The sequence below is a fragment of the Sebastes fasciatus genome, chromosome 2 (assembly GCF_043250625.1).
Source record: "Sebastes fasciatus isolate fSebFas1 chromosome 2, fSebFas1.pri, whole genome shotgun sequence".
Taxonomy (NCBI): Eukaryota; Metazoa; Chordata; class Actinopteri; order Perciformes; family Sebastidae; genus Sebastes; species Sebastes fasciatus.
The window spans coordinates 12,369,523-12,397,015 of NC_133796.1; the positions used below are offsets into that span (position 1 = coordinate 12,369,523).

At 40.3% G+C, this 27,493-nt stretch overlaps 1 protein-coding gene across 4 annotated transcripts; it reads left to right on the forward strand.

The window, feature by feature from the left end:
• cyld (cylindromatosis (turban tumor syndrome)) lies at nucleotides 1-27,131 on the forward strand. Of its 4 annotated transcripts, XM_074610083.1 has the most exons (17): nucleotides 1-358; nucleotides 3,567-4,100; nucleotides 5,787-6,098; nucleotides 8,686-8,791; nucleotides 10,227-10,328; nucleotides 10,851-10,967; nucleotides 15,049-15,437; nucleotides 17,211-17,376; nucleotides 17,475-17,616; nucleotides 18,242-18,364; nucleotides 18,745-18,836; nucleotides 19,803-19,869; nucleotides 20,984-21,116; nucleotides 22,511-22,619; nucleotides 22,852-22,970; nucleotides 23,351-23,567; nucleotides 24,804-27,131. In XM_074610083.1, exons 2-17 carry the CDS (start codon nucleotides 3,609-3,611, stop codon nucleotides 24,986-24,988), a joined length of 2,871 nt encoding a protein of 956 aa, XP_074466184.1. In that variant the 5' UTR covers nucleotides 1-358; nucleotides 3,567-3,608; the 3' UTR covers nucleotides 24,989-27,131. The 4 variants fall into 4 exon arrangements, with proteins under 4 accessions (XP_074466184.1, XP_074466204.1, XP_074466195.1 ...); XM_074610103.1 differs by lacking the exon at nucleotides 10,851-10,967; XM_074610094.1 differs by lacking the exon at nucleotides 10,227-10,328.
• The last annotated feature ends 362 nt before the right edge of the window (nucleotides 27,132-27,493 follow it).

Here is a 27,493-nt window from a genome sequence, read left to right on the forward strand (position 1 = left end):
CAAGATCGTGCGTGACGTCATACATTAAGTTTGGTGAGGTCGTCTTCTCCTGTAAATAATATATATATCTCATAGCTGTAGCGTGTATTTATTATTATTTCACGTATCTCCCCACATGGAGAGCAGGTTTATCTGAATGCTGAGGAGCTGGCAGTCCTCTGCTGTCGCTCAGCTCAGCTAGTTTAACTTTAACGTGATAACTTAGCTGGTTTTTGGATGTTAGCATTAGCTAGCCCAGTGAGCTAATCAGAGGTTATTACGAGGAGCTTGTTTCCAGAGGCCTGGATCTAATAACTGGAGATGGATATTTGACATGGCAGTCATCTGTAGCTTCTAAGTGAACTGACGGGTATCAAAGGTAAGGTTGTTATTGAACCCACATTACTATAATGGTGTTGTTTAGCTGAGCTAAGCTAGCTACTTCCCTCTCTTAAAGGGCCTCTATGACTGACAGCTTTTTGCCTGGTGATGGTTGTCAAGGAAAAATGTCCATGATAAATGTTCCTGATGTTGCTGTCAGTGATGGTGACACTGGAATAAACAACATCTGTAATCTAACTTTGTGGTTGTCACTTCAATGAACTAAATACATGTCAAACCACACACAGGTCAGTGCTAGCTCACATCAGGTTTACTTTCATTTTTGCTACCTGATGTTGAGCCCTGTAAAGGCTATAAGAATAGTGCTTTAATGTTTATTTACATTTATTTGGATACAATCAGGGAATGACATTAGCAACCTGCCACCTGCCATATAACAGGGTAAATGTTGGCTTCTTAATATAAGGGAAAACCTGTCTGCTATGGTTGGCAGGTGACCTGAAAGTTCCCCCTGCCAACCATGGCAGACAGATTTTTCCCTATATTAAGAGCAATTCCTAAATTAAATATATTATAACACTTCATCTTACAGGTCCTGCAAATTTCATGGTAATTAGGTGATAATTAGCAAGTTAACCTATTTGAAATTTCTTTGGAATTACCACCCCAATATTAACCTAAAATGTATTGAAAATGACTTTGCTATAAACATTATTTGATCATTATATTCCACTATTTCTCAATAATGAATTTAATACATTTGTCAAGAAAAATGTACATGATGTTGCGGTCAGTGATGCAGGCACTGGAATAAACAACAACTGTAATCTAACTCTGTGGTTGTCACCTCAATGAACTAAATAAATAAATGTCAAACAACACATAGGTCAATGCTAGCTCATAGTCAGGTTTACTTTCATTTTTGCTATCTGTGTTGAGGCCTGTATGTAGAAGCCATAACAATATTAGTTTAATGTTTATTTACATTTATTTGGATACAATCAGGGAATGAAATTAGCACCTGCCACCTGCCAAATAACAGGGTAAATGTTGGCTGTGGCAGGTGAAAATTTCAGGTCACCTGCCACCAGGCTTTCCTTATATTAAGAAATACTATTTTTAAAAAGCAATTCCTAAATTAAATATATTATAACACTTCATCTTACAGGTCTGCAAATGTGATAATTAGCAAGTTAACCTATTTGAAATTTCTTTGGAATTACTACTCCAATATTAACCTCAACATTTATTGAAAATTACTTTGTTATAAACAGTGCCCTGACCTGTGGTTTGACATTTATTTAGCCTGTTCATTGAGGTGCCAACCACAAAGTTAGATTACGGTTTTGTTTATTTCAGTGTTGGCAGCACTTGGCCACTGACAGCAATATCATGAGTCCTTTTCCATAAACATTTTTCCTTGACAACCATCACCAGGCAAAAGCTGTCCTGGAAATGTATTCAATTAATTATTGAGAAATAGTGGAATATAATGATCAAATAATGTTTATAACAAATAATTTTTTTAATACATTTTAAGGTAAATATTGGGGTAATTTGGCAGTAATTGCAAAGAAATTTCAAATATGTTACTTGCTAATTATCAGCTAATTACCATGAACTTGCGGGCCTGTAAAATGAGGCGTTACAAAATATAGTCATGGATTAAGGTTACATGATATATTCCATAATTCTACGGTCTGGTACCACTAACTCAGTGTTTACAATTTTAAAGCATTCTACTTAGATTTCAGAAGTGGCAGACAAACAAAAATGAGTTGCTGGTAGAAATGTTCAGTGACCTGCCACAGCGGCATGTGAGGAAAAAGGTTAATTTCAGACCCTGGACACAACAATATAAAAATAACCAAGTTAGTAATGCTGTCATGCTTGAAACAAATCACGGATGTATAGTGTGCTCTTGACTATGTTGGGTGGTTGATCATTATATCAAAGGTGTCATCAGGGGAAATCCAGTTGTCTGGTATCTGAGTCTTTGCTCTGGCTGTCAGAATAAGTCAACTGTCTGCTCACCGTCTATTTTTAGATAATTCAAATCAGTAGATATGACTAATGTCACACGAGGTCCTGCTAAAAAACAAGGGGTACTGCACAGGGATGACTGGGCAGTAGAGAGGGAGAGTAAACAGCCGAGATTACCATCATGAGCTAACACAACAAACCACAGCCTGGATCAGATATCTGTTAATTATAGAGCAGTGTAGAGCAGTCATCAGCTAATTAAGATGTAAAGTTACCTTGCAGATATATATCTTTACTGAGGTCACCATTCATCATTATTCAGAACATATTTCCCCTCACCTTAATGCAATTAAGTCACTGTCACCAAATGTTCGATCACTATTAGTTTGTTATTTACAACTGATTAATGAATGAGTTGTTTATGCCAAAGTCTGTGGAATATTGTATTTTAATAAGGGCATGTCAATCGATTAAAAATATTGAATCGCGATTGTCCATGATTAAATTTTGTATCTGTTTAAAATTTACCTTAAAAAGAGATTTCTCAAGTATTTAATACTCTTTTTTTAAATTAATGCAAATACGCTTGATTTATGCAAATGTATGTATATATTTATTATTGGAAATCAATTAACAACACAAAACAATGACAAATATTGTTCAGAAACCCTCACAGGTACTGCATTTAGCATAAAAAAATATATGTTCAAGTCATAACAGGGCAAACTGCAGCCCAACAGGCAACAACAGCTGTCAGTGTGTCAGTGTGCTGACTTGACTATGGCTTGCCCCAAACTGTGTGTGATTATCATAAAGTGGGCATGTCTGTAAAGGGGAGACTCGTGGGTACACATAGAACCCATTTTCATTCACATATCTTGAGGTCAGAGGTCAAGGGACTCCTTTGAAAATGGCCATGCCAGTTTTTCCTCGCCAAAATTTAGCTTAAATTTCTAGCATTATTTACCCTCTTTTGCGACAAGCTAATATGACATGGTTGGTATCAATGGAATCCTTAGTTTTTTTGTTTAATTTGATACCAGTATCTTTACTCTAGCCTTAAGCTTTAGCTGAGCCCGCTACAACCTCCGAAAAAGCGTTATAAAAACACGTTATTATCACGTTAACTTTGACAGCCCTCATTTTAATTTATCAAATAAAGTAATTAAAACAAGCTGTCACTCATAATTTTAATTGTATGTGTCTTGTTGTCCTTGATTTTTTTCTTTTTTTAAGTGGTCATTTGTTATTTCTTCCTACAGACCACAGGTCAAGCTTGCCTTGATGTTGGACCTCATGCAGCCATGAGCTCTGCCCTATGGAGCCAGGAGAAGCCCAGTGGGGGCTTCAGGGAGGACTGGCGCTTCTACATGGTCATAAAGGAGTGTACGGTGGAGAAGCCTCCCCAGAAGACCCTGAGGATCCCCCGTGGCAGCCTCGGTCAGGCCTGCCAGGAGCGCAACAGCCTGGGCCGAACGCTGCCCCCGTGCAAGGGCAAAAAAAGTCTCCGCATCCTGGACCAGACCAACGTGGTGCTGAGCCTGGACGAGCGGGACGTCCTGGAGCTGGATGAGAAGCTGGCTGAGCTGCTGTTCCCCATCACCAACTGTGAGGAGCGGTACGCCCTGCTCTGCAACAAGTCGCGGCTAGAGCGCGTCCGTGATATTGACTGTGGTTCGAAGGTGCGTGTCCAGCTGCGTTCAGGGGATGAACCGCTGCCTGGTGTGGTCCGATTCAAGGGCTCGCTGCTCCCTGACAGAGCCCTCTCTGGAATCTGGTTTGGAGTGGAGCTGCTGGTGAGAACTTGTGTGTCTTTTGTTTCTCTTGAGGGTGAGGTGTTTATTTTGAGTTGATCGTTGTGCCAGAGAGCTCTACTACCGTAGAAATATTAATTTCAGTGTTAGAGACATTTTTTAAGTTGCACAGTACAACTGAGACAAAAGTTCAAAGCTGTCAAAAATGAACATGTGTCCTTACTATTCACCTTTAAACCAATTTAAACAGTGCAAATTTCTTTCAGTCTTACCTGCTACAAAAGAAGCAGCCAGTAACTGGTTCCTGTGAGCATTCTGAAACCAGGTGGTTTTGTTTGACTCAAGTAACATTTTATAAATTATGTCTAATGCTTAAAGCTGCATCAGACCCGTAGTTCAGCAAATGAAAACCCACACTCCTTTGCTGTCTTTATTTATTAGGAGAAGTCCAACTATTTCCGCTACCCATGGCCTCATTAGTGAAAGTGCTCAAGGCAATTGCAATGCAATGAAGTGTTTGTACTCTTGTTCCTCATAAATAAGACGGACAGAAGCATGCGATTTTGTGAGCAACGCTGTTCATTTGCTGGGGTGTGAGTCTGCTATTTTAAGCTCAATGGACTTTATTATCTACATACATAACAGAAAGGAAAAAATGCAAAGAGTACAGCTAGATTTATTCATCCAGATAGTGCACACAATAAGTGTCTTTCATGTGCGCCTTGTCAGCTTGCACTTGTATGGCAACTTATATCACATTTGGAGATAACAAAATGGACCCCTGAAACAAATCATATTTTGTGCTGACTGTTGCAGAGCTATTTTGGGGACTGTTTATACAGAGCACAAGGCACAATGAAAAGCTAAATATTCACACTTGTGTGACATTTGCTATGAGAATGTCACAGCTCGGCACCTTTTGCATCATATTCGTTTTGACTCCCTGAAAATGCAGGATGAAATGACGTACATGTTGGACTTTCAGACTTAGTTATTGCTTGCAAATCTACATTTTTTTGTCAATTTCTTCTCTTTCTTAAGCTTTAAAGATGGAGACTGATTACAAATGTGTTTTAGAATAGACTAAAAAAAAGCAGCAGTCTTTTGACTGAGCAGATAATGATAACATTTGACTTTTTGTTACTATTCCTTTAATCTCAACACTAAATGTGATTATTTCATGTCACGCCATTCATTCTGCACTGTATGTATAGAAAGCAGCAAAATACAAAGGGTTGCTTATTGCAGCACAAAGTAGTTTTTATTCAACTGAATCCAGCTGGCGTCTGCTTGAGTGGGCTGATGGAGCGCAAACATTCAGACTGCAGCTCAGGCCATCAGAGTTTGCACATATGCTTCAGATCCAATTCTGATTTTATGCTACTACCAAATAGAGATGACTGTAATTCACATCTAAAGCCTGCATGTGATACAAGAAGCACAATACAGTATGTTACAGTATGCTTTGTGAGAACATCCAGTATCTGTGCTACAACTTTTTGAATGCATTTATCATCTCAGTAAGTCAAGTCATATTCCTGCTGCAGTAATCGATCATATGCTCTCACAGCTCTATGATGTTGACTTCCCCTCACTGAAGAATGCTGAGCAAGCAGCCTCGCTACCTGCCCTACTTTTTATGACAATAAGTTGCTCATCCCTCTTGCTCCTGTTCTGTCTCACCCTCTACGCTTGTCTCATCATCCTTCCTTTGCTTCCGTCTCCCAGGAGGAGGGCCGGGGCCAGGGCTTCACGGAGGGCTCCTACCAGGGCCGCCAGCTTTTCCGCTGTGAGGATGAATGCGGCGTGTTCGTGGCTCTGGACAAACTTGAACTCTGGGAGGATGATGATGACGAAGCCTTGGGCGAGCTGGAGGTGGACGACGGCAATCTGGTGGAAGTGGACCAGGACTTCCCTCCTCTGGAGATCAACTCCAGGGTCCTGGTGCAGACCAGGGACGGGCCAGAGAGAGGCACCATCATTTTTTGTGACCTGCTACCGGGCAATGAGAGCCTGGGTTACTATGTGGGAGTTGACATGGTAAGTAAGGCTCTCTCTAAATAGTTATTGTATCCACAGCTGTGTGTCCAAAAATAATCAACAGGTTACTTGATGAAGAAAATAATAGACAAATGCACACAATCTAAGACTCCTGTTGTTGTCAGTTAAAGGAAATAAAAGAAAATGAAGTTCTAAAGCATTTTTTCTCCCTGACAATATGACTTGTTTCCCTCAAAGGAAAAGTTCAACATTTTGGGGAAAACGCTTATTCGCTTTCCTGCTGAGAGTTAGACGAGAAGATTGATACCACTTTTCATGTTTGTATGCAAAATATGAAGTTATGGCCAGCAGCCGGCTTATTTATCTTAATACAAAGACAATGCTGTATCTTGTTTGTTTAATCCGTGTTAAAATGACAAATTGTTGTATTACCGGGGTTATGTTTCGCACTATTTCCTGGTAGGAATCAGTTACTTCGTGGAGTCTGCGTTGCTCGTCTAGCAACTTGTCCCGACCAAGAAATAGTCCGGCACATAAACCTTCGTAAAATGATTTTTTATTTACACTTAGGTTTTTGATACGTGCGGATTTGGGGTTAGCGAGGTAACTTCAGGTTCAACCCTGGGTTTTCAGTTCTACGACGGTGGTTCACTTCTTAACGGGGTAGATCACCGTGGTAACTTATGCTGCACACCTGACCTGCTTCGGAGCAGGTTTTGTTTGAGATAAGAGGTCAACTCTTATGGAAACACCGCCTACTGACCAATCAGATCGGTGCACGGAATGTAAAATAATATGAAACCAAGACGAAGAAGTTAAAGTCACAATCCAGGCTAAAAGCAACACAGTTTAAACTTACAAATGCAGAAAGCACAGCTGGCAAGAAATCGCTGAAGGTGTGAAACCAACTTGGAAGCAAATGAAAAAATTAATAAATAGCCTACGTCAGAGTCGTGTGTTTACAGTCACGCAGACTGTATGCATTGCCTTGAGTTACTTTGCTACCGGTACATTTATGTATGCTGTGGGTGATTATAAGACATGAAAGTAAGCCTGCTTTTCGCTTTGAATTATGTTCTTATATTTATTTTTTATTTGCTCCCAAGTCTGTTTCATACCGCCGGAGTCGGGGACGCAGCAGAAAGCAGGATAAAAGTGTCGTACATGCCACAGTTTCCCTAAAGGGAATAATGAAGTATCTCCCAGTCTGCCATTCTGTTCTATAAGCAGCATATTAATTATACACAAAGTAATTATAGTGAGATCTCCTCATGCTCTTGATGGGGCGGTGATATTATAAGTCTGTTAATATACAAATCCACACATCGGCATTTCTTTTCCTTTGCCAGCTGTCCGTTCTGCATTTGGCAGCTTCAACTGTGTTACTTTTAGCCTTATGTGTTTAACTTCTTCGTATTTGTCTAATATTATAATTTGCTCTTCGTTTGTAAAATGTGCCTCTCTGCAGACAGTAGACTTGTTCATGTTTGTGATTGGTCAAATGCTGCAAACACCGCCCCGCTCATGTGAACGCGCTCGCAGTCAGATGGAGAAACCCTGGGTTGATTTACTGAGTTGATAACCACCGCTGTAGGGCCGCTTAGCGGGATTGCGGTTGTTAGGGTTAGTTAAACCAGACAACGAGAATATACCCTGGGTATGTTGAACTCGCTTCGTAGTACAAGCCTCTGGTCACAGTGTCACATTGAGGTAGCTGTCTATAATGAAGTGAGATGATGTTTCATTCAATCATGACTGAGGATGCTCTGCCATCTTCGTTCTAGTTGAACTGTCCTCGCCTCAGTAGTGGTGCAGAAAGTTACACATGTCAGCTTTAAATTATCAGTCAGTCAAGTGATGAGAGTTAATGTCTTCTGTCATGTGTGCCTGTGTTGTTGTTTTTTTTTTTTTTAATGACAGTGTCTGTATGTTGAGGGAACATGTCTTGTTGCCTTGTAGCTGGTATCTATGACTACTGTTGTCAGGCGGGAGAGGTATTGTAGTCATAGAGAGATTGAAACACATAACTGAGGCATTTGACTGCTGATCGTTAGCAGCAGCACCAACAGCAGCAGCAGCAGCAGCAGCAGCCCACTCAGAGCATCTGAGCCACCCACACAAAGGCAAGGCAGTCACGCGGGGAGTGAGGTAAAGACTTAGTGCTGTATGACCCAACAGCATGGCAAGGGGCCAGCAGGCAGCTGAGGAGAGCCCACTGCTCTGCCTCACTCTGCGTCCAGCCTCGCCCTGCCTTCTCTAGCTAGTGGCACTGGCCTCACGCTTGTCTTACATTATCCCGCCGGAGCAGAGTCCTGGATCCCAAACCAAAGAAGAAGAATGGCGTGGTTGTGCTTGCAGAGGAAGTAGAGCTTTCAGCAGGTGGAATGATTTGAGGAGGAAGAGCTGTTGTTTTGGTGGAGAAGATGAGATGAGCAGTTTGGATCATAACAATACAGAGGATCAAGCTTAAGCATCATTTTTAGAGCGATAAGACAAAAGCCATCATCAAGAATCGCGATTGATTTATTCATCAAGAAGAAGCACGTGTGGCACCTGATCAGTTTTACAGAGATGAAGAAGAACGCTTGGCAGGGTTATAAGGTTCTTATGTCTCCAACTCTTGCAGGACAATCCTATCGGGGACTGGGATGGTGTGTTTGATGGGAAGTTGCTGTGTAGTTTTGCCAGTTTGGAGCACACTCGACTCGTCCCCATCTGTGACGTAATGCCAGGTGAGTCATACAGTATTTGTTCCTGTGTTTGGACCATGTGCATGTCGTGAAACCTCAGCGTTTTCTGAACACATTCAGCCGTCCCTCTCTTGGACCAGCTCTGAGCTGCCTCCGAGCGTTCTGAGTTTGTGTTTTGCTTGCAGCGGGAACAGAGAGCCTTTTGTGTTGATGTCTCACTTGTTTTTGAAAGTCAAGTGAGATACTCAGGCTCTTTGTTCCCCACATTGGCATATTGATTTGTTTATGTGCGCTACTGACGCCTCTCTGACTATTCAGAATCGCATCTAGAAAATCTTTAAGATTCTTTATTTTGCACATTCGTCGTTTCGCTTTGAAACACTTTTGCACTCTCTAGACAGGCTACTTAAAGCAAAACAAAATGTGTTATTCATTTGTTCCGAATTTGTCATGATTGTTATACTAGACAGTGAAAATCATCCTTTTGACTGTCAGCCTGTCTGCAAACTTGAGAGGAAGAAAACTCATGGTCAAAGTTATGGTCAATACATACAAAACATCTTTAGTCTAGAACATTTTGTAAGCAACACATCTGCTGTCATTGGCTAAATGTTGAAAGCCAGGTTAGTGTCATACAAGAAAGCTAAGGTTGGTAATCTTCTTCTTCAACAAATGTTTGTTATATTTGTTGGAATTCTCTTTACATCCTGACAGCAATCAATAAATCAAATAGTGTACTGTATAATACTGTAGCAGGACTGTGATAAACCTGTCCAATCATTTCAATCGGCACAAATGTAATGATTGGATTGGGCTGCCTGCCTGTCAACCTGTCTACTTACCTACCTGTCTACCTGCGCGCACTCTGCCCGTGCACTAATTGTCTCCGGAGTCTTCCACAAGCTGCTAGCTTGACAGCTGTGAGTACTAACAATAGCCATGTTCGCCATTCACGTTCATAATGATCATTTTGGGGGAGTGGCTTTAGAGGGAAGCCTGAAGCGACGGACTGTCAGTTTTGCCGACTTGGCGACTTTCTTTCATTGGAAAAGAGTTGAATGGTAAATGGACTTGCATTTATATAGCGCTTTTTCTACTCCTCCGACCACTCAATGGCAACATTGGGCTGGTTTGGATCATTTTTAAAATCTAGCGTACTCTTGCCAGTATCTTAAGATTACAACCAATGCGTTAAAAGTATGTTTTATATAGCTAAGGAAGCTAAAATAGAATCTTAAAAGCTGTTATTGGATATTTAAATGTGTTTTAAATATCCAATAACATATTGGACTGTATCAAACTTGTGTTTATCAAACTGCAGTGACAAATTGAAAACCATCAAGGGAAATGGTAGAGGGTCAATGTGAACTTACATACATGGCAAGTAGGCTGTGGTAGACATTTGTTGAATGGTAGTTTGACGTAGGCTGATAGGGGTGTTGTGCCTCTAATGTGAATGTATTTCTGGGCTGTACAGAATATTCCATGCAGGACCAAAGGCTGCAAAAGCACAGTTTTGCCCCCAGAGGCACCAACAGTGACAAGTCGTCCTCTGGCCAAAGCAAACCAAAGAGCAAAGGTACTGCACCGCTGTTACGATACAAACCTAACTGATGTATCAACCACTTAGTGTGATGACAACTCTCAAAGGGGCATTCCATCAAAACAAATTTAGATTTGTGGTTTCTAATGATCCCTGTGAGGCTAATTCCTGATAGAGGAAGTCTTTTGTTTGTTTTAGAGAACTCTTACACTGAAACAAACTGGTCAAACTTGAAATATTGTAGGCAAGCAAAGCTAAGAATAGCAACAGTTTTGGTGGAAAGTCCCTTTTAAAAATATATTAATACAGCAGCTGCATTGATTTGATGTGAATGGAATGTGTTACTACCTGATTGCTTTTGTTTTCTCTTTTTGTGTTTCTGTTACGGAGACAACTGACGACAGTCGCTGATTAATTGACCTTTTTTTTTCTAGGATTTTCTACCCTTTTATTTCTCACTTGGTCAAAACAGGGGACAAAACATGCTCACACACGCACACACAGACACATTTTGCTTATCTCTGTGTGTTTTTGTTCATGTACTTGTGTTATTTACAGGATTAGGTCATCAGTGTGGCAGTAGAAGCAAGTCTGAATTTTACTATACTTTAAATGGCAGCACTGTTGATCCCCCCGCCCAGTCCAAATCCAAAAGCACATGGTACATTGATGAAGGTAAAAAACGGGTACTCATGGAATGTCAACCATCTTACCGGCAAGCTCCTGTTTACAACAAGCTACATCCTAATCCCTTTCAATAAGGAACACTTTTTATCTGGGCTGTATAGTTTTATTTTACTAACATTGGCATTCCCGTTGGGTCACCCCTGTACTAAAATACATATATATATATTCTGGTATTGTGGGTTGCTCTAAATACAAGTATCATACAAAAGTAGTATTGTGTAGATAATTTTAGCAATTGGTAAAGTTGTGTATGGAAGCATATTTCTCCCACCTGCTAAAAACATGTGGCATATAATAATATCACATATATCAATATAATTTATATTAATACTCGCGCCGTATTGTATTTCTAATCTAGTATATGGTATAATTATGAGGAACAGTATCTCATAATCTTAACATACTTTATTGTCATATGAGATATCCACTGCATATTATTTGTCCAGTGGTTGAATTAGGAAGTGAGCTTTCAGCAGCAACTAAACAGCTGTGGTGCTGAAACAGGCGGCGGTAGTCAACCGTCTTCACCACGCCGGCTAATATAAGAAATACCACCAACACAGCTGATCTGATCCGTGAACAGAAATAGTTTTCCAGTACACGTAGCTTACAGAAGAGGTACGTTTTAGATGTATACGGGAGAATATTTCTACCATCTTAAACATAGACTATAGATGTGGTTGATATGAAACTCACGACATATGCAAAGTAGGAGATTTGTGTGCTTTGGCTGTCTGCTTCTCACGGTGTGTAATACAAAATAAATTAAAATCTGAGGGGTTGCACATTGATACGCATCTCGCAGAGTTGTTGCGTAGTGACACATTTGTTGTTATTCTATAAGATGGATGACTAAAATACTTCAGAGTGTCAGAGTGGATCTGCCTGAAGTATCTCAGGATTGTGACATTGCACCTCCATAGTCTTAAGAAACCTTAAGTCATAATAAATCAGGAAAAAATGATTTAACTTTTTTAACATGTGGGAGAAATGGAGTTCCATACAAAATCTATTTGCTGTATGTATATGTAGGTTATGTATTGTAATTAATGTATTCTGGAATAAAATAAAATGTATGCCCAAAACACAGTTTGCAGAAAAACAACAATGAGTAGTTTGTTGCAGTAGCTTGCTATAAAGTCCTTTCCACTAGTCTTGTCCTTCATCACCATTATGATATCCCACCTGCATGGAGTAATTGGTGTCGCCCCTAAGGCTTTTAATAATGCTCAGTGCTGCAAATTACTTCTTAACTGGCTGTTGTCTTTAAGATTAACATTTCTGTGTAATACTATTTGCAGGCCGAAGCGTTAGTAAAAGCCTTTATTTCTTGTGTCAGGACTGAGTCATTCAGTGTCACTGTTGTGGTATTTTCATTTTCGGAAGTTTGATTTTTTTTTCACATTGAAATGTCACATTGCTCATGTCATCACCAATACGTGTCAGTTGTGAAGAATTTGAGAGTTTTATAAAAATGAAATGACTCCTGTAGTCAAGATGGTGGAGGCTGATTATCACTGAGTGTATATAAATGTACACAGGATTCTGGATATTAACTTTATTCTGTTTATGGTCACATTCTGGATTCTGATTCATGTACTAATCATGAATAAATTCATAACCTTAAATTTTCAATACAAATCAACCAAAAAATAACAAGATGCACAAGAGGTTATGTACTTCAGTATCATTGCAAATAATGTGCAAGCTCTGAAATTTAGATGATTGATTGTGAATGATTGTGGTGTTGCCTCCTCCCAAAGCAAAACAGAGTACTTGAGTGCCTGTAAAAGTATTAACGCAGAAAGTAAGAGAGGTCTGTCATAAATGGCTGATGTGCTGATTTCACAACTGCTTACTCATCCTGTGAATGTGTAATCATTTTCATCTTCCTCAGGGTCACTTTCCACAATTTGGGGTTATTTTTCTTTGTGATCGTGGTGCTTTCATGTCTGTCAACGTAGTCATCAGACTGGACTACAAACTCCTGTGGTTCTCTGAGTGGTGGAATATGGGATGTACAAGCTCAAAGACGAATGCCACTTTTTTCAAGAATTCATGTCATGTCCGTCATGACAGTTCTGTCAATACTTGGGATCTTGCATCACTCTTTCTGAAAGTTCAAATTCAGAGAGAAAACTACGACATTGTGATGTCAGTGGTTTACAAAATCAGCTGCTACTGGGAGACGATAAATGTTGTGATGACTTTCTTGCTGCCATAAGATGCTGGATTGCTAACAATCATGAATCACAATATAAAGATGTATCTGTGATGGATGTTTTAATTAACATCTGTGTTAAACATTCCACAACTATCACATAATGTAGATGAGGTTGTTGTGTAGCATCTGTTCGAGGTGACAGTTCTAGTAAAGAGCTACCGAACTGAAACCAACATCTGTAATTTCACATATGGATTTCAGAGAACAGCAGAGAGCTAGAATCTGGTTAGATTGTGATGACTACCAGGACATCATTTCAGTGAGCTCTCACTTCTGCAAACTGTGATGTGTAAAGTTCTAGTTGGCTGCTTTTACATCTTCAAGGACTTGAAATAATAATTTAAAAAATGGTCAAAAAGCTGTTATTTTTAGAGCAGTGGCAGATATTGACTCCCAGCGACATCACAAAATTCTCCAGTTTTTAGCTTTTGTAAAGAGTGTGCATATATTGACTCAACTGTCACTCAAATTCTTCTTTTGTGAATTCTTAGATAGAGTGGCACTCCCCTTCACAAACACATAGTTTTGAAAGGTGTGATTTGTGCACAACCTGCCTTTACTAAATTATCAAAGAAGGCTGACATCTCTGAAAATTGTCAATTTGATACGGCACATAAATTGTGACTTTAGGTGTGTACTCTTAAAAGCAAAGTGAAGCACATTTCAGAACACCATCACATGGGAAGAGGAGTCTGCACACTAGATGTCATGTCTCAACAAAGGGCATTTTCTCTCTTAAAAACTCAAAACTTGAGTCTGGACAGTGGCTTGTTCCTTCAGGAATTAAGGAGGTTCATCATCAACAGTTTTTATACAAAAGAATCTATCCGAGCTGTGGATTAATTCTTTCAGCACTATACACTCAAGTGTACCTGTCTGTGCTGCACCCGATTAGACTGTTATCAGGCCATTAAATAGGTGTTATCGGTCGCTATAAGCACCATAGATGTGGGTCAGTATGGGGCCTACTACACCTACTACGTTGTAACAGTGAAAGTGAAACTTAAAAGCAAAATTTTCTAACATGTAAAACTGAAGGAAACGTTACGTTTTGAACACAAACAAAAAGGCTCCTTTAGATTTAGGCAACAAAACTATAACTTCTTTAGGTTTAGGCAACAAAAACACTTCATGTTGCTCATGTTCATGAAAAACATCACGTTTTGGATTAAAATAACTACGTTTCTAAAGTGAAAATGAAACTTAAGGCTTGTGAACACAAAGACAACTACACAACAACTCTGGTCTCCTACGGTTGCTAGAGTTGGCTATTGTGTTCTTTTATACCTTCTTTCAGTGATCTACCATTTGAATAGATGATAAAACCTACTACTGGGTGTATAGGCCCCTATTAACCCACATCTATGGGGCTTATAGCAACCGATAATGCCTATTTGATAGCCTGACAACAGGGGGATATACCCTCATATCTACTAAAAAATGATCTATTTGACCCAAGTTTGAAAATGTCCTAAGATGCTGAGATTGCTTAGATAGAAATAAAAGATGAAAGAGCTTCACTCTTACATTTTATGAAAACTATGATCTGTCTCTATTTGAATCTAGTAGCTCGTTAAAGCCAAATGAATCCAGTTGCCAGTGTGCAGGTTCTTTTCTTCCTTCAGTTATTAAACCGTGACTCAGCACCATCTGAAAGTCTTGTTTTTGCTGACCTCCGGTGTTTGAGTTCTCTTATTGTCAGTAAAATAGAGATTTTCAGCTTGGTGTGAAGTTGCTCTTTAAAGACTGACATCTCTACAGTAGTGAAGACAGACTGATATGATATGGTGTGTTTTTACTATAAAAATGGACACTGAGTTTTGTTTTCTGGTTTCTCTCCTGCAGTTGGGGAGGACCCCGCCAAGTCACTTACTGACACGCCCCCTGACTTCAACCAGTCCTCCCCGCCCTCCAGAGCCCCGCCCCCCGCCTCGTTGTCCAGTGACAACAAGTTCCACTCTCTGCCCTTCAGCCTGAACCGGAAGACCGGGCCCATTGACAGCATGAGCCATGGGCCTCTCTCCCTCTCTGTCCAGTCGGTGATGGGAGAGCAGCCCGAGCCCACGTCGCCCGCTGCCCCTCCCTCACCGCGGCCTTCGACCCCTCCCCGGGGACAGCCAGGTCTGGAGGTGGGCTCTCTGGTGGAGGTGAAGGAGAACCCCCCTCTGTGTGGTGTCATCCGCTGGGTGGGCCTTCCTCCTGGCCTGCTGGAGCCTTTGGCTGGGCTAGAGCTGGTGAGGCAACACAGCAATGTAAACTTGGATGTTTGATTTAGTTTTCTATACATTTTATGTGATTATTTTCCGTCATTGCCATTTTCAACGTTTGATACATATTGACAGGTTACATAAACACATTTCTGGAGCTCTCAATCAGGCAGGAACATGAAGTGCCACTCAGATCAGCTGATTATCATCTGATCTGATCTATCTTATTAGCAACACTCACCACTCCAGCCTTGATTTATATGTGGTGAAGTTAAAGCTATTTATATCAGTAACCGCTGCTGTTGTCGGTTGCTGTTCACTGGCCAGTGATTGCAAAGCATTGCAACCTGACATGCAACATCCACCACACTAGCCTTCCCTCAGTTTCTACTGCTCAAAGCTTGCTGTTGGTAACTGCTGGTGCTACTACTAACCCTGATTGACTGATGACTGGGGTTGCAAAGGGTTGGAAAATTTCCAGTAAATTTCTGGAATATGTCCAATCTTTGGGGAATTTTTGAACATTTTTCACAATTTCAATTCATTTAATTGAATTGTAACCATGCACTACATTCAGCTGCACACTCTTCCATCACATGTACAGATAATCTGCCAGCATCCTGTTAAATAGGAATTACCTAAAATTACAACCTTCTGCATGCACAGTGCCTACTCCATCACATGTGCAACCCACCCCCATAAATTCCTGTTAATTCCCATTCAAATAAATGGAAAGTTTCAACCTTGAATATTCCCAGAAGTTTATAACCCTACTGATGACCACAAAAATATCAAACATATCAGTTTCTTGCTTAACTTGAGCTTGTTTGATCAACTACACATCTGTTGCATCTCCTTTGTTGATGAGCTGGATAGGAAATTAGTGGACTTATATGGCCGTGTTGATTACAGTATGTTGCTCCCAGTAACACGTCATAACTGGTCAGGTAAAAACTAATTTATCACCACATTGCTTGATTCATTTATTGAACATTTTGTTAAAGAAATAGTTTGACATTTTGGGAAATATGCTCTTTCGCTTTCTAGCAGAGAGTTGACTGAAAATATCAATATAATATAATCAATATATACACCAGATCAGGTGTTGCGGCGAATCGCCGCAGGGTTGTGCGGCAGTGTGGGAGAGTCACTTTAATGGTCCATAACAATTAACATATTTTGTTCCCTCATGGCAGGGTTGTACAGCTCTGGATTGCCGGTTACGTGATTGGCCACCGCAGCGTGACATTGGGTTACTTTTCCAAAAGTTGATTCTGTTTCTCGGCACCCCCTGCGGCTGCGGCTGCCGCAGCCGCAGCCGCAAACACACTCAAAAATGACCCAAATTAATGGGAAGAGTTGCGTTTTCGCCGCATCGCTTAATCTGGTGTGAATGCAGCCTAAGGCTACAGCCAGCAGCTGGGTAGCTTAGCTTAGCATAGAGACTGGAAACAGGGAAACTGCTAGCCTGGCTGTATTCAAAGGTAACTAAATCAGCCTGCTAGCACCTTAAAGCTCACTAAATAAAACTTTATATCTCATTTGTGTAATCCATACAAAAACCAAAGTGTAAAAATGACAAAAAACGGTTTTACGTGGGGGTTTGTGCCGGACTATTTCTTGGCCAGTAAAGACAATATGCAGCATATTCAACACTAAACAGCCAATCACTGTTGACAAAATTGGTAAACAAAGTCAGTTACAAAATATCTGAAAAAGCTCCAAGTACGACATAAGGCACATTCATGCAGTACCTGAAGGTAATTGATCGGATGACGTGATCTTGACCTTCTCTTCTAGGAGGAAGAGTGCCCTGGTTGCACTGACGGCACCTTCAAAGGTACGCGGTACTTCACCTGCCCACCCAAAAAAGCCCTGTTTGTTAAGCTCAAGTGCTGCCGGCCTGACTCCCGTTTCCCGTCCCTGCATCACTCTTCTAACCCCATAGAGCGATGCAACTCCATCGGTGAGTCAGTAGCAGGAATTGGGATGATTAAAGGCACCAAATTGACTATTATCCCCAAAAGCTTTATGTTCACACTTGTACTGTCTGTTTCTATGCAGCATTTGGGGGGTATCTAAGCGAGGTAGTACACGAGAACACGCCTCCCCGCACAGAGAATGATGGTCTGGATGTCATGGTGGGAAAAAAGAAAGGCATCCAGGGCCACTACAACTCCTGCTACCTGGATTCAACCCTCTTCTGGTCAGTACTCTTTTAGTCTAACAGTAAATGCTCTATCAGCTACAGTGTATGTCATGATATACTAACGTCTGGACGGTCAGTCATATTGATCGACTATATGGTGATTCCTCAGCCTGCAGTGCTGTGTTTGCCCAGAGGCAGAAGCTTATTAGTAAACTGTTTTGACTTTGCCCACTGGCTCTAACAGGAGGGTGTATTCCTGCTGTGAGCAGGCCGGTGGATAGTAGTACATCTGTTGTTTCTGCCAACACTGCCAAAGGGAACATTGAATAAAGCAGTCAACCCAAACTTCTTCCCCAAACTACAGGAGATCCCACACTCTGAAGATGCTTCGACCAGTTTGGAGTTTTGAATTTTAGCTTTTAATTTGACCATAAATAATTAAAAAACCCACTTCCAAATAAAAATAGAAAGTATGTTTAATCAACTACACAATAAATACAAATGTAATCGAACAAACTGCATCATTTAAAGTTTTACAACATTAATATTTTTGGATGATATCTGTTTTTCAACGTCAGCCAAAGATCATGGTAAATCATCATTTATCTTCTATAGATTAGACAAAAGAAACATGAATATTAATAATTATTGTAATCCCTTGGTTGTATATTCTGCTCTGCAGTCTTTTCTCCTTCAGCTCTGTACTGGACACGGTTCTGCTGAGACCACGCTCAAAGACCGACGTGGAGTATTACAGGGAGACCCAAGAGCTGCTACGCACAGAGATAGTCAACCCCCTGCGCATGTAAGTCAGAGCGGTTTATTGCATACATACTCATGACTCATGACTCATGACTCATAACTCACATTGTCGGTTTTGACTCAGTGTTCTCATCACCTGTTATAATGGTAATGGTAAATGGTATAATTCTTACTGGAAGCTAAAAGCCGTTCAAGACTAGAATGCTAAAGTTTCTCCCAGACTTTTAAATAAGAGCCTGTACATGATTTAAATTCAGATGAATAAAACAAAACACATCAGGAATATTATAGGTGCCATTATTTACTTCATCATCAAACCCTGAATGTAACATCTGATGCAAAACTTCACTAGCAGAGCTAATGTCACTAAACCAAATGTGACTATTTAGCCAGTTTGTAACTTGCTCATTCTTTGTCCTGTAGACATGGGTATGTTTGTGCCACTAAAGTGATGAAGCTAAGGAGGATCCTGGAGAAAGTAGAAGCTGCATCTGGGTTTACGTCTGAAGAAAAAGGTAGGAGAATGAGACGGCTAAATAGTGCTCCTGGGATGACGCATTTTTGTAGGCCAACCTGGAAGTTAGCATTGCCATGGGTTCCCTCGACAAAAAGCCAATGGGATTTTTCCATTGGGTTTTGGATTATTGTGAAAAATAAGTTCTGTGGCGAACACACGTTTATGATACTTACACAATTTGTTCAGCAAGATAATGAACACCACTATTATGATTTTTGAAGCGTAAATGCAATCGCCAGAAGTAAAAAGCTCACATTAGGCTATGAACCAACTGCATCACGGTTGCATGAGCGTGAGTATAAACAACGAGGCTGTAAAAGTTGACGTGTCAGCGTGATGATGTTTTGTACAGTAGTCTCATTTAACCAGTTGTTAGCTACCACCTTTTTTAAGACACATAAAGGCTTCAAGATTCATGAGTGGGGTATTTATTGACGTATTTTATATTGTAGAACTAAACGTTAAATTCTCTTAAGCTTGTGTTAAACACCGACCTTATTTCAGGCATCTAACTAAAACCCCATTGACTACCAGACGAGGGAACTGGAAGTGCTAAAATGCTAATTAATTTCCGGGTTTAAGGACTCATTCCTGCAGCACTCTATTGTTTATTGTTCTTTGAACAATATATCATACTTTTTCATTGTGCTCATTGTCACGAGTTTGACCTGTATCATGATGATTGTTTCAACTTCTTTGTACTGGTGTTGAGAATCAGTTGAATAAGCTGCTATACTGATTAAATAAAATAATTTTTTGAGGATAAAACCAACTCTTTAGAAACTGTGATAATGTATAATATACTGCTGCAAGTCACAAGAAACACAATGAATCAGCTATTTTAAGATAACCTACACATTCATGCAATCAATTTTACAGTTTTTACAGTGTCTGCACTGGATTGCAACATTTACACAGGAACATTACCTCACATCTCATTCAAGCACATCTTGTACTACTGCAGATCCTGAGGAGTTCCTCAATATCCTTTTCCATCACATACTGAGGGTGGACCCGTTGCTCAAGCTAAGGTAAGGGCCTGTTGCCTTTTGAAAAAATGCAAAACCTCTTTGGCTACTTCTAGTGGGTAAAGGCACAAAAGAGATATCTGTTAGCACAATGTTGAATTTTTACACAGCAAGAGATGTGGATGAAATAGTTTAGTGATGCAGTTATTACTTTTCACACACAAACTATGTGTATGACATGGCCTAATGCTGCCTACCATATGCTGCAAATACAGTTCCAAACACATCACTGCTGCTAAACCACAGAACTAAACCAGACCTTGTTTAATTCTGCAGTATGTAGATTTGCACAGTCACACAAAGTTTCACTTCTGCTGCAGCAATCACGCTGGAGATTGAATGGCAGACAGCGTGGGCAAAGTGGTTTAACTGTAGGAGTCTCGTTATGAAAACTCCCTTTATTGTCATGTTTAATGACCTTTGCAGTTCAGATGAGCAGTATTTCAGTCTACTGTACGATAGGGTTAGTAGTATTTCCATCGTAATTCTTTGATACCAAAGCCGAGCAGTGGCAGACTCACAGAGTTGTAAAGCCACGTCATATAACAGGAGTAATCTGAAACATGTACCAGGCTTAGAAATCAGTGCTTCAGCAGTGTTAAATCTGTCTTTACAGTTTATCAGGGACAGGATACAGATGGTACAGAAAATGTGTTTATCATATCTCAAGCAGTTAAATGTCAAGTTAAACTGCCTGTTTTGATCATCAGGTAGTTTGATTTGACATTTAGCTGCTTTCAAAGAAGAAATACAAATTCCCAATTGTCGCAGTAAACTACAAGTTATTATTTTTAAGTCTTGAAAGTCTATTCAATTTTAGAAAATCCATCAAGTTATTTATAAATATTCTTTTGAAAAATAGTGTAGATCCTTACCTAACAGGTTTAATCAATATCTGCTACGTAAGGTACTCTTTGGTAAGAAATTGTTATAATTACATACAGATTGGCCTGAAGTGTTAAAGTTTTTAGAAAAAAAATCTTGATTTTGTGTATCAGTGAGATAAATATCACCCGTGGGTGCTACAGGAAGTGCTTTTAATGTCAGCACAGATTACAGTTATCCTGTTAGCTTTGTCCCCTGAGAAAGGAGGATGTAAATAAAACTTGTTTTCCAGGTCAGCAGGACAGAAGGTCCAGGACTGTTACTTTTACCAGATCTTCATGGACAAGAAGGACAAGGTGGGAGTTCCCACCATCCAGCAGCTCCTGGAGTGGTCCTTCATCAACAGCGACCTGAAGTTTGCAGAGGTGAATTTCATTTTGTTTTGAACTTTTTTTAAAAACCAGATTAGCTTGAGTTGAGTAGAAAGATTGTTGTCTGATTAATGCTAGTTTAGTACCGTCATTCCCAGCTCCTATATTACCACATCACATAGGTATTTAGATCAAACTGAGCATACACAGTGCTACCCAAAATTCTTTTTTACAATATGTGGCGCTACAAAATTACATCATGGTGATGAAATTATTAAAAATGTTTATACCTGATGTTTAAGCAGACAACAGGCCTGAGGATGTAAATGGTGTGTGAGGTGTTGGATAGATTAAAATTCAGAAAAAAATAGCACATTGTGTAATGTACTATTCACTTCTGGATGGCTTTGGGTTCTAAGTTTTTTTTTAAACAAAAGATAAATAAATAGTACACCCCTTAATTCATCTGAAGATACAGAGGTCCTTTTCGCGTCTCCAGTCTGTGACAAAGAAATGGCTCCCCCCTGTGTTAACAGTTTGTAATTAAAAAAAAATACATTTGTAGTTTTTATCAGGGTACATACAGTAGGTGTATTAGTTCATCTTTATTGTCCCTCGAGGGGAAATTTTGTTTATAGTAGACGGAGCAAAAACACAAAGACAACATACAAGAGGACATGGGACAACAATCACAACAGTTACAGCAAACAACCAAGTAAAAAAAGATGTATCTGTTCGTTAAAAGTGTCAAACCGTTGTGAAGGTAGCCATAATAAAGTGCTACTGAGCAGTGCAGTCACGTCAAGTTTCAGTGCAAATTAAATACATTTATTGCACTTGGAACAAAGGAAAGTTATTGTTCCCTTTCTATATCATAGTTCATTAAATTGGACTCATCTTTTGGTTGTTTCCAATGTTGATGAGGAGAACTAAATGCTTTCCTTAAGAAAGAAATAGTTCATATGTGATGTCGTAATGTCCCCTGTCGTGGCCTATGAGAGTAGCGAGAATGCTGTTGAGTGGAAAAGGTTTCACACAGCTCGTCTTTTTCCATGTCCTGTCTTCATGCCAGCCTGCCAGTGGTACTGACCACACAGCTCCAGAAATGAGGGGCTACATTACATGACTGTGTGTCCTAAACTAACAGCAATCCTAAAAATGACACTTCCTACAGCAGATCAAAAGCAGCTTCCAGTAGACAATTAATTCAAACAAGAAACTTAGAACATAGATCACACATAGAGTCCAGTCACATGTTTAATTACCCTAGATAAAATAACATCTCTATTCACTTTTACAGGCTTAATAGTAAAGGTCTGTAATGTGTTAGATATCAAGTACATTGTGTAGACTCTATTCTGGTTTCAGTTCCTGTCTGCACTGAGCTTTGCAGATCTTTGTTGATGACCACATACGTTTTCTCTTTCTCTGTTTTTCCTGACCCCCAGGCTCCCTCCTGCCTTATCATCCAGATGCCCCGCTTTGGCAAGGACTTCAAAATGTTCAACAAGATTTTCCCCTCGCTAGAGTTAGACATCACAGACCTTCTTGAAGACAGTGAGTTGTAGCTAATAATTTTTTCCAGTGTGTCAGTGTGATGTGTTCTTCTTGCCGATCGATGGCGTTTCAGAGCTGTGTGGCATTTGGTAATGAAATCCCGCTGAGTTGTCACTGCTACTCAGCTGAGATGAAGGAACCTTTTTTTTTTTTTTTTCTTGTTTCCAAACCTGCTAAAGAACTTTAGTGCAGCGTGTCAACAAGAATAAATGTATGTGTTTTTATTCTCCAGCTCCGAGGGAATGTCGGATCTGCGGAGGACTGGCGCTCTACGAGTGTCGAGACTGTTATGAGGACGGGGATATCACGGCTGGCAAGATTAAACAGTTCTGTGAAAAGTGCAATACACAGGTACAACAACAGAGGGCATTATTGCAACACTGTTCAACAACAAGAACTAAGTTGTAAAGTGTGGGTCAGGATTGTCCATTTGGTGGCGCCAAATCCAAAGGAATCACACTGTCTCAGTGCAGAAGTTATGTTGCAGAAGAGTGGCTTCTACAGTAGATTGTAACACATGGTCCGTTCATTTCACTTGCCAACACTTACTGAAATATTGTTGGATTTATATCTAAATTGCCCATCTGGCATTATGAATCCTCAAATCAAAGCTTTTATTTCTTTGATCCTTAATCCATATGTTATATGAAGCATAATAAATCTGTTTTTTATTCAACTTGAATAGTCCACAGTAACAAACAGTCTGTGTGTAACTGCTTGTACTGATGTAGGTTCACCTCCACCCGAGGAGGAAAGCCCATCGGCACGGCAAACTGTCTGTCCCCAAGGAGCTGCAAGACGGTACGGGGCGGCAGGGCAGTTTCCCCCGCCAGAGGATGGAGCTGTTCGCCGTGCTGTGCATCGAAACCAGTCACTACGTGGCCTTCGTCAAGTACGGCAACGCAGATTCCGCCTGGCTCTTCTTCGACAGCATGGCCGACCGTGACGGTAGGTGTCACGGCCTTTCGATGCTGCGCTTGTTATGACATCAAACTGATCCTTGAAATGAGATCTGGGATATGTACGGGAAATTGTTTTTGTAACACTGGTGGGAGGATTTCACCGTGTCCAGTGACACAGATGGTATTAAAGGGCCTCAGAAACCCAGTGAAGAAGACACTAATCTAATTAATCACTACACAGAAAACATTCATGCCCTCATGCAATGACTGTTTACATTTTTAACCAAAGTTATGGGTTGCCATATTGTATTGCATTGTAGGACTTTGAGATATTTATTCTTCCTGTGATATCAGGCATGACTGCCACAGCACCTCTAATAAGTACTATTGTACATTTAGCTCCAATCTGACTTGGGTAAAATTGCAAATAGGGCTACTAATATAGATTTTTTAAATTTTAAGTTAATTTTTACATTTTATTTTATTTCTTTTTTTTTACAATTAATAGATTAATTGTTTGATCGGTGAAATGTCAGAAAATAAACATGCCAAAGTTTTTCTATCATGTTAAGACAGAGAAAAGGGCAAATACTCACTCTTGGAACTACTGGAGGTAGAATTTAGCATTTTTGCATAGAAAATGAAATTAGTCGATTATCAAAATTGTTGCTTATACATTTTTTTGTGGACCGACAAAATGATTAATCGGCTAATAGTTTTACTTCTGATTGCTGTTTTATTTTATTATGGTGAAAGCATTTAAGTGCTTACTTATCATATAAAACAACATAATAAATGCTGGAAAGAAGTTTAATTTAAAAGTATAAAAAAAAAAAGAAAAAGTACTTTCATATCTGCTACTGGCAACTTCTGGGTCATTGTTTTATTTGACCGGATGCATTAAATTCTAGACATCTAGTACCGTGGTTCCCAAACTTTTTCACATCAAGGACCCTTAAACTGACACAAATTAGACCGCGGAATCCCATTTCATAAGGTTGTTTTTAGATGTTTTATTACAGAACGTGTATGAAACCCATGACCAAAATAGTCATACATTCTGTCATCGTGTTACTTATATATGGAAATATAGAGAAAATGAATTATTCCCCTTTTTGCTGGGGACCCCCTATTACACCTTCAAGGACCCCTGGGGGTCCCCGGACCCCACTTTGGGAACCACTGATCTAGTATTTCAAACACTAAGAATATAATGTGACTATGGCTTTGCTGTTACAAACGATCATGTCTTTTCTAAACATGGTGCATGTGGCTTTTGCAGGAGGGCAGAATGGTTTCAACATCCCCCAGGTGTCTCCCTGTCCAGAGGTGGAGGCCTACCTGAAAATGACCCCAGAGGAGCTGCACACCCTGGACCCCAAAAGCATCCAGGGCCAGGCCCGACGCCTGCTGTGCGACGCCTACATGTGCATGTACCAGAGCCCGACCATGAGCCTGTACAAGTAGAATCCTCTCCCCCAACCCCCCTCCACCCTTGCCCCTCAGCCACACCACCTCCCCCCTCCCCAAGGGCAGGAGATTCCCAGAAAGACCAAAAATGAAAAACAAACTAAAAAGAAGAAAGGCTGCCTGCCAGCAGGGGTGCTGTCCGGAGTTAACCCTCTCCACCCCACCTCTCCTCGATGCCTGCCTATCTCCGGAGGTTGGAGAGATGGAGGAGAAGGGGAGAAGCCTATTTGCACTGTGCATTAGTTGAAGTGTTGTGTTCTTCATGTAGTCCTATGTAGCTTCCCTGTGTCTCACAGCTGAGCGTTGATGGTGGATGATGAAGCAATGGTAGGCCTTATGAAGATTCACTCCCTGTTCAGGGAGGACGGGGGGAGAAGATGGGCGGGAGGCCACGCTCGCGTCGCCGCGGCTGACAAAACATGTGCAGCAAAAACAAGATGAGCTAGTGGGAGGAACCTCGGCCACCTCATTTACCTTAAGAAAAGAGGAGTCCTGCTATTCTTAATCACTGTAAAAGACGGGAGCTTTCCATAACGCCACATTAAGGAAGCAATGCAGTGCGCAAATCCTCATCCAACCTGTGTGTACTGTTCTAAAAACTCGTGTAAAATCTCTTCGTAGCATAGATTTCTCCAGGTAGTAACATCAACAGTATAGACGTCAACCTACTGTGCAGTCGCATTAAGACCAGAGCATTCTGCTCTCTGTGAACCGGTTTTCGTATTTCCCCCCATCACGCCGTGTAAATGTCTTTACAGTACATGTTTTGCAGAAACAGATGTAGCCATTGTAAAAGTCTCATGTTTTACTGCATACTTGCTCCACCAATGCTGCACTTTTGCTCCATCCCCAAGTGGACCTATCAGGAAACATTTAGGTTTTTGCTCTTTTTTTTTCCTTCCATTGGAAGTCACAGTGAGTGCTAATTTGTTGGTTGGGAGACATCAGAGTTTTGTGTTACAGAATACAAATGTGCTTCTCCTCTGTAGCTGTAAAGAGCGCTCTGCATTGCTAATGCAGAGTAGATGCCAGATAAATGCATGAAGGGAGACTTGTACAATGGCTCCTGTTGTAAAGCTGGTCGGTGGAGCACTCTCTGCATTCGTAGGGTCAATGAGGTGAAATACTGGAAAAGTCTGGGTGTTTTCTTTAAAGTAAGATGTGAAGACTTTCACATGCAGTGTTTTTTTTTTAAGTCTCTGACTTATTGTGTTGATGACTAAGTCTAAATTATATTTTATGTTTACGAAGCCTTTTCTCTGCCCGCCATGGCAGGTGTTGACTCTCGCTGCCTTCCATGAAGATGTGACATGCAATGTTTCCAGCCATGCACCAGATAACAAAACAATTGTGATCAAATATTATTTATTATATTCTAATCATATTACAAACTTATATGTCGTCCCTTTTTAAGAAAATGAAACAGGGTTGATGATACTGGTTTGGGTACTCTTTGTCCTCTTTCACAGTATATTGAAGTGAGTTATCGTAGTTTACGCCGTCTCTTAGCAACTACTGAATGTTAATAGTGACACGTTGAACAGTGTAGAGTTAACAAAGGATGGGTGATGAATGAGGCGCAAGGCTGGTAACCTTGGGGCACCATATATATGTATTTAAAGACAAACATTTTAAAAATTCCATTGTATTCCAATTTTAAAGAGTACTTAAAGCATACCAGTCATACCGTGGATTGAGATATAAACTAGTTGCTTTTTATACAGTATATCACACAAAATTGGATGAAATCGAGAAACTGCACATGTTGGCATCAGCATTATATATATATTTTCCTAAATCACAACTTAATCATGGATTTAGTTGTGAGTATGAAATAAGGGCGTTTTTATAAATTAGGTTCCAGCTGACAACTTCCATTAAGCTCTGTGGTCGTTTCCACTGACTGTCCCAGGGATCCTGACAGGGGACCTTCCTGTGTGAACTCTTTCTGCACTGCTGAAGCTTGTCACTGACTGGAGCCTTGTTCTCTATGAGAGAAGTCTCACAACAGAGGATGGGATTTTGATTTTTGTTTTTTTTCTGTTGCATCTGTACAGTATAGACATATGTAACGGGTGGAAAATTAATGTCAGTGATGTTCCTGTAAATGTTAACAAAATAAAGCCCATTTTGAAGGGTACGCGGCATGTCCTGTGTGGTGTGATGACGCATTTTGTGCGGCCGGTGTAGGTGAGCATCAAGGATTGAAGGTAAGTCTCTTTGCAGATGCTTGGGTTGGGGGTGGGAGGGGATGTGTGAGTTTTCAAGGAGATTGCCGTCTCCTTGTCACAAATGTTTAATGGTATAATATGCAGAAATGTTTCTAAAAACAATGTATATACCTCTCAATCACTTCCGACCAACTAAAAGTGTGTGGTGGTGCCTGTATTTTCTCTTTTCTTTTTATTTTGCGGTGTTCGGGATGTTTCTGGGCTTCAGCAATAACGTTTTATTTGTCTGATTCACTGCTTCTCATTAACGCCGCTCCCTCTCTTCATTCAC